At 56.0% G+C, this 9854-nt stretch overlaps 1 protein-coding gene across 1 annotated transcript in view; it reads right to left on the reverse strand.

Moving 5' to 3' along the window:
* ANKRD13C (ankyrin repeat domain 13C) overlaps nucleotides 1-5104 on the reverse strand; it is a 34677-nt gene extending 29573 nt beyond the window's left edge. Inside the window, exon 1 of the mRNA XM_054165233.1 lies at nucleotides 4538-5104. Coding sequence (XP_054021208.1) covers nucleotides 4538-4898 — 361 coding nt within the window. The 5' untranslated portion in view covers nucleotides 4899-5104. The remainder of the gene's footprint in view (nucleotides 1-4537) is intronic.
* Nucleotides 5105-9854: the final 4750 nt, after the last annotated feature.

Raw genomic sequence — 9854 nt, forward strand, 5'->3', positions numbered from 1 at the left:
TGCTCCATCCCCCCCAGTCCTATCCCTCCCTGACACCCTCAAAAGTCCCTCCCCAGCTTTCTTGGAGCCCCCTGCAGATCCTGGAAGGCCACAATGAGGTCTCCTGGGAGCCTTCCCCTCTCCAGCCTGCACAACCCCAACTCCCTCAGTCTGTGCTCACAGCAGAGCAGCTCCAGCCCTCTGCTCCTCCTCGTGGCCCTTCTCTGGACACCTTCCAGCACCTCCAGATCCTTCCTGGCACAGAGGCTCCAGAACTGGACCCAGAGCCCCATGTGGGGTCTCAGCAGAGCAGAGGGGCAGAACCACCTCCCTTAATGGATTCCATGAGCACAAGCAGCTGGACAGCAAGGAGCTGCTGGAGAGGGAGGGGAGGGTGTGAATTTCCAAGTGTGTGGCTCACCTGGGTAAGAGAGAGGAAATCCAGCAGGCAGTGTAAATAATTGAGTGGCTGACGTGGTGCCTGGCTGCTTTCCACCCCACTGAATCATCCCAAGGTGCTTGCTGGGACCATTGCTAGACACTGACCTGGGCACAGACTTGGGCAGCTGCAATCAAATTCATTCTCCTCTTGGCCACAGCTCAACTCAGCACACCAGCAAGCCTCACACTTCCCTTCCACCTGCAGGCAGCTTCAGCACCAGCTAGAGCTGGGGGGAAGCAGACAATTCCCTCCACACCTCCTGGAGCCTACAGGCCTGGTTTCAGCACAGCAGGGCCTGAGACCCTGCACTGGAACAACAACAACTGCCTGCACAAACCCACACCTGAAATACAGGGCTGAGAACCAGAGTTTGGGTTGGAAAAGGCCAAGCATCAGAGTCCAAACATTCTCTAACTCTAGCAAGTCTGAACCATGTCTCTCAGCACCATATATCCACAGCTGCTTAACACCTTCAGGGATGAGGACTCCACCATTGCCCTGAGCAGCCCAGGCCATGCTTTGAGAACCCTTTCAGTGAAGAAGTTTCTTCCAATGAGCAACCTAAACCTTCCCTGGGGCAACCTGCAGTCATTTCCTCTTCTCCTGTCACTTGTCCCTTGGGAGAAGAGACTTAACATCCACCTGGCTCCAGCCTCCTTTCAGGGAGCTGTAGAGAGCCAGAAGGTCTCCCCTCAGCCTCCTTTTCTTGAGGCTCAACCACCCCAGCTCCCTCAGCTGCTCCTCACCAGCCCAGCTCCAGCCCCTTCACCAGCCCAGCTCCAGCCCCTGCATCTGCTTCCTGGAGTGAGAGGCCCAAAACTGAGCCCAGGACTCAAGCTGTGGCCTCACCAGTGCCCAGCACAGGGGAGCAATCCCTGTCCTGCTCCTGCTGGCCACCCTGTTACTGACCCAAGCCAGAAGGGTGGTAGCCTTCTTCACCACCTGGGCACACACTGCCTGATCTTCAGCTGCTGCCAACCAGCACCTTTTCTGCTGGGCAGGATTCAGCCACTCTGCCCCAAGCCTGGAGCCTTCATGGGGTTGTTGTTACACATCCACTGGCACACGGATGTGTAGCTTTAACCTTTTGTTAGGCATCTGGAAGGAAGGAAGGAAGGAAGGAAGGAAGGAAGGAAGCCAAATCTGCTTTCCTAGAATAACTCAGCAAGGAGATCTGTCTGTCCAGACTAAAACCTTCTCCACCTATGCTGAAGCTCCTGCATGCACATTACAGTAACAGCAGAAATCATCCCCAAGTTACCCCCAGCAGCTTCTCCCCCCCTCAAATCCACAGGTTTTGGAGCAATGACAGCAGCCTTTGGATGGGTGATGGGGTTTGAGGTCAGCTCAGGGAGGCTGCACTCCTTTTGCTTTCTCAGAACAGCAACAGTTTAACACTCTACAGGACTTGGCTCTCCTGAACTTCACCACGCTAAAAATAGGGAGTGAACTGCCAACACAAACTGTTACTAGAAGGTCTCTCTCCCTTCTCTGTCACTTCCTCCTGTGCTGGGATCCTTCTGGTTTATTTCTGACCTGGAGGTCATCTACTGCCAGCAACTCACACCTCAGAAATGTACACAAAGGAAGGATGGCTCCAAGCAGGAAGAAAACAACAACAAGGAAACGTTAGTCAGGCCTCTGGCATGCCAAGGCACCGAGGGGCTGCTGCTGGGCTTTTGGTGGAAAAAAAAAAGACCATTTAAAGTGAAAATTTGGAGGAGGAGAATGAGTAAAAGGCCCCAAAGAGCTCCTGCTGCAATCAGCACCAAGGAAGCTGTGAGGGAAGTGGTGATGGGTTGGATTTGATGATCTCTGAGGTCTCTTCCAACCTTGCTGATAGTGTGAAGCAGAAGAAAGTTCCTTTACCTACAGATTTCTGAGCCTCTCTCTGTGCAAATATATTAAACTAAAGAGTCAGCAACACTGCTGGCATCTCCTGAACATGACAGGGTGCTGAAGAAGGAGCAGAAGTGCCCCAGAGTAACTCTGCTAAGCTCGTGGTGATGAGTTCCTTGAGGAAGAGCTGGAGGAGGCAGCAGAAGGAAAGCAGGGAGTGAGAAAATCTCCTCCCCAGACTGCTGCTTTCACTCCAGCAGTGCATGGAATGAGGAGGACAGGATAAATTTATCTGGAGCTATATTTACAACAACATCCTGAGAGCAATGTTGTGACAGTTGTAGGAAATCCTCCCTGGCTTGCCTGAGGAAAGGGACCTGGCAAATTACTCCACAAGCATCAGGTTGGGTTTCAGAGCCTGATGCTCCCCTGGCCAGGGCTGCTAACTCCCTGGTGCATTCTTCTTCCCATTAGAGCAATCCCAGTGATTGCTCAGGCACTGGAACAGGCTGCCCAGGGAGGTGCTGGAGTCACCATCCCTGGAGGTGCTCAAGAAATGTGCAGCCATGGCACTTGGGGAGGTGCTTTAATAGCCATGGTAGTGCTGGGCTGATGGTTGGGCTGGATGACCTCAGAGGTCCTCCCCAAGCCAAGCAATTCTATGACTGCTCTGCTTGAATGCTCTCAGATCACACAATTACCTCAAACAAAGGCCAGGTTTTGCTGTCATTCAGAAGAGGAGCACAGGCACATTCATCCATCACAGCCCCTTCTGATACCACATACGGTGTAGCTCTGCATCTGCCAGCAGAAACCTACCCTGCCTGACATCAAGAGGAGTGTGGGCAGCAGCTGGAAGGAGGTTCATTTCCCCCTCTACTCTGCTCTAGGGAGGCCATATCTGGAGTACTGGTTCCAGTTCTGGGCTCCTCAATTCAAGAGAGACAGGGAACTGCTGGAGAATCCAGGGGAGGCTCCCAAGATGCTGAGGGGCCTGGAGCAGCTCTGTGAGGAGCAAAGGCTGAGAGCCCTGGGGCTGTTGAGCCTGCAGAAGAGCAGCCCCAGAGGGGAGCTGAGCAATGCTCAGCAAGAGCTAAAGGAGCTGTGGGGTCAAGATGCTGGGATTCTGTGTTACTCTTGAAATAGGCAGGAAACAGAGATGAGAATTAACCATCAAACTTAAGCTGACATGACAGGCTGTTACATTTGCCAACAGTGTAAAACACTCCCTCAATTGAAGAGCTTATTTTAAGTTGTCCTAGCAAGGTGTCAAACATTCATGCACTACAGAGGAGCAGGAGGATTCTATTTCTTCTGCTGCTACTGCCACTTCTATCCAAAGCAAGCTTGGAGAGGAGCAGAGAAAATGATTTTGGCTCTTTCCAATTCCAGAACTCAAGTGCCAGGGAAATGCTCCCTCCCTGAAGAGGCTCAAGGCCAGGCTGGATGAGGCCTTAAGCAACCTGGGATGTGCTGCCCAGGGAGGTGGTGGAGTCACCATCACTGGAGGTGTTTAGGAAGAGACTGGATGGGGTGCTTGGTGCCATGGTTGAGTTGATTAGATGGTGTTGGGTGAGAGGCTGGACTCAATCTCAAAGTTCTCTTCCAACCTGGTTAATTCTGTTCTCGTGGAAGGTGTCCCTGTCCATGGCAAGGGGTTGGCACTGGATGATCTTTAAGGTCCCCTTCAACCCAAACCATTCTGTGATTCTCTGATAAAAGTTTTATGGAGGGGGTGGGAAATCAAATCAAACCAAAGACAGTTGCAGCAAGAGGCAAATGAAGCACTCCAGAGTGTGCCTGCCATAGAATCAATAAGGTTGGAAAAGACCTCAAAGATCATCAAGTGCAACCTGTCATGGAACCACTGAGGTGTCCATCTCCCAGAGCTACTAGGTGACAGCTCGGGCACTGCAATAACAACTGCTTTTTCAAAGCAAGTAAGGTTCTGGACTGGAAGCAACACCAGGCAAGCAGCTGCTCTGCGGGCAGTCCGGGGCCACAGGAGCCGGTGCGGTGCCCACCAGCATCACCCAAACCTCACTCGTTTTCCAGCCTGCCCTCCCTGCAGCCACATCACCGCCCCCACCCCGCCGGCCCCCCAAGCCCCGAGCGGGGAAAAGCGGCTCGGAAGGCAGAGGCGAGGCCTCCAGCCGAGCAGGGCGGGCCGAGAGCCGAGGCCGCGGCTCCCGGAGGAGCTGCCCGCGGCCGCCCGGGCCCCGGGCCCGCCCGCTCCGCGCACGCCGTGCCCAGGCCCGCCCGCTGCCCGCCGCTCACCGTGACTGTCCTTCTGGCCGATGCCCTGGGTGCGGATGAGGGCCGAGAGCCGCCTCACGTCCCCCTTGAAGACGCACTCGTGGACGGGGAAATGCGGGGCGCACTTGTCGGGCTCGGCGGGAGGCCCGGTCCCGGTCCCGCCGCCCGCCGGCCCCCCCGCCTTCAGCGGCAGCCGGTGGTGGTGGTTGCTGAAGATCCGGTGGCCGCCGGCCCTGCCGCCCTTCCCGCTGCTTCCCCGGCCGCCGGTAAAGATGCCTCCGGGCGCGGCGGCCGCCTCCTCCTCTCCGGGAGCCAGCAGGTCCCCGTCCTCCTTGCTGGGCTTGTGATCCCTGCGCAGCGAGCGCAGCTTCTCTCCGGTCATCGCCAGCGGCGGCCCCGCGGCCGGCGGGGCCCCGCCGGGAAGGTTCGCCTCAGCCGCAGGGGTCGATAGGCTCAGAGCCGCCGCGGTGGCGAGTCCCGTCCCGTCGGCATCCCCCGCCAGAGGCACCCGGAGCCCGCTGCGCCCGAGAGCCGTCTGCCCGCCCGCCCGCGGCGGCCCGCTCAAGAACCCGGCGCCGCCGCCATCTTGGCCGGCGCTTCCCGCGAGAGCCTGACGGGCGCCGCGAGACGTGCGGGAGCCGGGGGGGCGGGGAAGGGGGCGGGGAAGGGGGCGGGGCCGCATCCTCGCCCCGCCCCTCGCTCGGCTCCGGTCGGCTCCGCTCCGCTCCGCTCCGCTCCCCGGCGCTCGGCTCCGCTCGGCGGCTGCCCGAGAGCCCGTCGCTCCCCGAAGCGGGCCGTCGGCGGAGATAAAAAGCCGCGGTCAGGCCCTGTCCGGCTCCGCTGTGGGTTAGCCCTTCTCAGGGATCGCTGCACACACTGACGCCTTACAACAGAGCCTGCAAGCTGCCCGCGGGAAGGCCAGCGGTCTCCTGGGGTGCACGGGGATGTGGGCAGCAGGTTGAGGGAGGTTGTCCTTCCCCTTTCTACTGCCCTAAGGAGAGCATATCTGGAATACTGGGCCCAGTTCTGGGCTCCCCAGTTCAAGAGAGACAGGGAGTCCAAGGGAGGCTGCAAAGGTGCTGAGGGGCCTGGAGCAGCTCTGTGAGGAGGAAAGGCTGAGAGCCCTGGGGCTGTTGAGCCTGCAGAAGAGCAGCCCCAGAGGGGATCTGCTGAGTGCTAAGCAAGAGATAAAGGCCATACAGGAAACAAGAGGCTGGGGCCAGACTTTTCTCAGTGGTGTCAAGAGACTGGACAAGGGGCAACAGGCACAAACTGCAGCCCAGGAGGTTCCATCTGAACAGGAGAAACCGAGCCCAGTATTTGAGGTATGGCATCACCAGTATCCAGGACACAATCCCTGCCCTGCTCCTGCTGGCCACACTATTGCTGATCCAGGCCAGGATGCCACTGGCCTTCTTGGCCACCTGGCCACACAGTGTCTCATCTTCAGCTGCTGTCAACCAGCACCCCCATGTCCTTTTCCACCAGGCAGTCTCCAGCCACTCTACCCCCTGCCTGGAGCCTTCATGGGATTGTTGTGACCCAAGTGCAGCACCCAGCACTTGGCCTTGTTGAACCCCATCCCACTGACCTCAGCCCATCAATCCAGCCTGGTCAGCTCCCTCTGCAGAGCCTTCCTACCCTCCAGATCAACACTGCCACCCAACTGGGGAAGGACCTGTGCAAATGATCTTCCTCCAAGATGATGAGAACTGCTGTGATAAGAGAATTACCTTTCTGGATGACCTCTTTCTTCACCCATTTTCATCACCTCACACTGGGAGGCCAAGAAAAGTTTGAGGCAGAGGTGGGAGCTATGAAACACAATTTCTGTGCCTGCTCTCCTCAAGGTAACAACACATCCACTTCCCTTACAATTCTGACATGGAATTTTACACAGTTCTAGGGGGAAAACCTTTGCTCTATCCTCCACACTTGGTCTTTCCAACAAGGTTTTTCTGGCTCTTGCTTTTAGAAGAAACTACAACCCATTTACAAAGAGAGTTTGAGAAACTGTTGGCAGCTCTGGTGTCTCCAGTCTGTTCTCCAGCTGTTTGCTGTGCTGCAAAGGTGTGTGGTGCCTAGCTAGTCCTGTGGAGATGCCCTAGTTCAGGTTGCAGCTGATGTTGGAAGCTACCTGTTGCCTTTTGAATGACTGGAGGCCAGCTAAGAAGAGGCAGGGGCATGAAGTCACTGCTTACCAGCTTGTTATGGAGTCCTTTACTCCACTTAGAGGTGTGGAATAGGTTACCCAGGCAGGTGGTGGAGTTGCTGTCCCAGAAGGTGTTCAAGAAACCTGTGGACATGGCACTCTGGGACATGATTTGATGGCCATGGTGGTGGTGGGTGGATGGTTGGACTCTTAGAAGCCTTTCCAACTCAAACAATTCCATGACTCCATGTAATGACTGCATCAGTAATGGGAATGGTGAAAAGTGGTGGTTCTGGTGACCCCAGGTCTCCTCCCAAGCTAGGGCTCTGCTGACTAATCTACACCCAATGCTCTGGGGGGGGGGAGGTTATACCATCTCACAACCAAACTTTGCCTGGTTTACTCCACACCTTCTTAAATTACAGGCACTTGAGATCCAAGGAGCAGGATCAGATGTGGCAAAGGTGGAGCTGCATCTTCTACAGTTGCTGGGCTGTGAGTCTATGGAAACTTGACTGGAGGAATTCCTCCAGTAGGAAGTGAATAATGGAGGAGTCACTGAATAATGGAGGAGTAATTTAATAATGGAGTAACTGAATAATGGAGGAGGAGTAATGGAGGAGTATTAATGGAGGAGTATTTTCCTCAGGGGTGTATCCCTCCAGGAAGGATGCCAGCTTTTTGAGTACATAAAGGAAGATCTTGGTCAAAAAGCAGAGAGGAATAAAACCCAGAAGTAAATTCATGCAAAGCCCCAAGGTGGGCAGGCAGTGAAACTGATCCACTCTGAATGTGAGCTGCTTTGCTTGTAGCTGAAGGTCTAACCAGGGACATCTAAACTTCTGAAGAGTCCCTAATGGAAGGTTGAAACTTGAGTACAGAGAAATGCTCTTTGGTTGACCTTTTTTTTCCCCCTCCCTCACTTCCACAAAGCAAAACAGATAAGGTCCTGGAGGACAAGGAATGGACTTTGCCAGCTCTGGAGGAATTAACTTCCAGCAGTTGAGGATGATTGGCTTGAAAGAAATCATTTTTTTTTTCCTCAAAGCAACCAAAGACTTTTAAAGGAATTAAGAGGAAACTGTGGGTAAGAAATGTTAAACCATTGTAGCCTCCATGGCTTCTGTTCAAGTGGAGGCATTGACTGCCTCTTCTTTTCAGGGGGTGCTGTCCCAAAGCACTTCAGACCTTTGTTATCTCCTTACTAAAAAGCCCACAAGCTCTTTGCTGAGGTTGCTCAGACTAAAGCATGGGATGAGCATCTGCAGAGTCCCACTTAGTGATGGGATCCCCTGCTTGTGGGAGGTTTGGGGTGAGAATCTGTGCCCTTGAAAGGAGCAGTAGTACCAATACCAAAGGTCTCTCTGCTCACTGAGGGACAGGACAACCTGCTCCAGAAGCAGCCACAAAAGACTATTTGTGGGCTACACACATAACCACAACATGAAAATGGAGGTAGAGGAAGAATCATACAGTGGTTGGGGTTGGAAGGAACCTTTAAAGGTCATCCAGTCCAAACCCCTGGCAGCCAGCAGGGACATCTGCAGCTAGAGCAGGTTGCTCAGAGCCCCAAACAGCCTGACCTGGAATGGTTCCAGGGATGGGGCAGCCCCCACCTCTCTGGCCAACCATAACCAGAGCCTCATCACCCTCACTGTCAAACATTTCTTCCTTCCCTGTCTGAATCTCCCTCTTTGAGTTCAAACCATCCCCGCTTGGCCTGTCACAACAGGCCCTGCTCAGAAGTCTGTCCCCAGCTTTCTGCTCAGCCTCTTGAAGCACTGCAAGGCCACCAGGAGGTCTCCCTGGAGCCTTCTCTTCTCCAGGCTGAATAACCCCAACTCTCTCAGCCTGACCTCCCAGCAGAGGGCTTCCAGCACTCCAACAGGTCTGTGCTGTGCTGAGGACTCCAGAGCTGGCCCCAGCACTGCAGCACTGTAGGTAGTCTCATCAGAGTGGATCATGCTATAGCCTCCTCTGCCCTGGCTGCAGAGAAGAGGACAGAAGGAGTTGGGGCTATTCAGTCTGGAGAAGGCTCCAAGGAGACCTTATTGTGGCCTTCCACTATCTAAAGGGAGCTACAAGAAAGCTGGGGAGGGACTTTTGAGGGTGCCAGGGAGTGATAGGACTGGGGGGGATGGAGCAGAACTAGAAATGGGGAGATTGAGACTGGATGTGAGGAAGAAGTTGTTCCCCAGGAGGGTGGTGAGAGCCTGGCACAGGCTGCCCAGGGAGGTGGTGGCAGCCTCCTGCCTGGAGGTGTTTGCAGCCAGGCTGGAGGTGGCTGTGAGCAACCTGCTGTAGTGTGAGGTGTCCCTGGCCATGGCAGGGGGTTGGAGCTGGCTGAGCCTTGAGCCCCCTTCCAACCCTAAGGATTCTATGATTCCAAGATGTGAGCATTAGCAGAGAGTCCCTAACTGTGCCTGTCTCGGCTGAGGTCACGCCGATGGGCTCAGGTGCAGAGGCAGGAGGAAGCCGTTCGCTGGGGACAGCTCGGGTGGGCTCCCCGGACGCCCTGTCCCCCGCCGCCTGGCGTTCCTCCTGTAGCCAGCACGGCGGGTTCCTGCACTGCCAGGCGGCCACGCCGGCTCGCAGAGCCCGAGCCACGCTGCCTCTGTCCCGCCTGCTGCCGGCCGCTCTCCCGGGCTCGGTCACGCCACCCTTCCGGGGCCGAAGAGCAGGAACCAAGGCAGAGGCGGTGCCCCGCGCCCGGCCGCAGCGGTGCGCAGCGGCCGCGCTGCAGTCTAGTGGCGCCCCCAAGCGGGTGAGTGGTGTAACAGCGAAAGGCTTGGCCCAGCCTCATGGCGTGGTTAACACCGGAACAGGTCGCCCATTGAGGTGGTGGAGTCCCCATTCCTGGAGGTATTAAAGGTAAGACTTGAGAGGGCTCTGAGCAACCTGCTCTAGCTGCAGATGTCGCTGCTGACTGCGGGGAGTGGGAGTAGATGGCCTTTAAAGGTCCCTTCCCACCCCAAGCAGTCTGTGGTTCTCAGGACAAAAGCAATCCGATCAGCCTGTCTCGACACTGCTTCTGGGCAGCGAGCAGGTACAGGCAGCCGCACACAATCAGAACAGCCTCGGCTGCCTGCAGTGACCAGCTCCTGCAAAGACCAAAGAGCCACAGCCCTGGGCAGAGCCGGCCCCGTCCCATCCCAAACCCACGCCCCCGACCGGCCCCTCCCTCCC

The sequence above is a fragment of the Dryobates pubescens genome, chromosome 11, assembly GCF_014839835.1.
Source record: "Dryobates pubescens isolate bDryPub1 chromosome 11, bDryPub1.pri, whole genome shotgun sequence".
NCBI lineage: Eukaryota > Metazoa > Chordata > Aves > Piciformes > Picidae > Dryobates > Dryobates pubescens.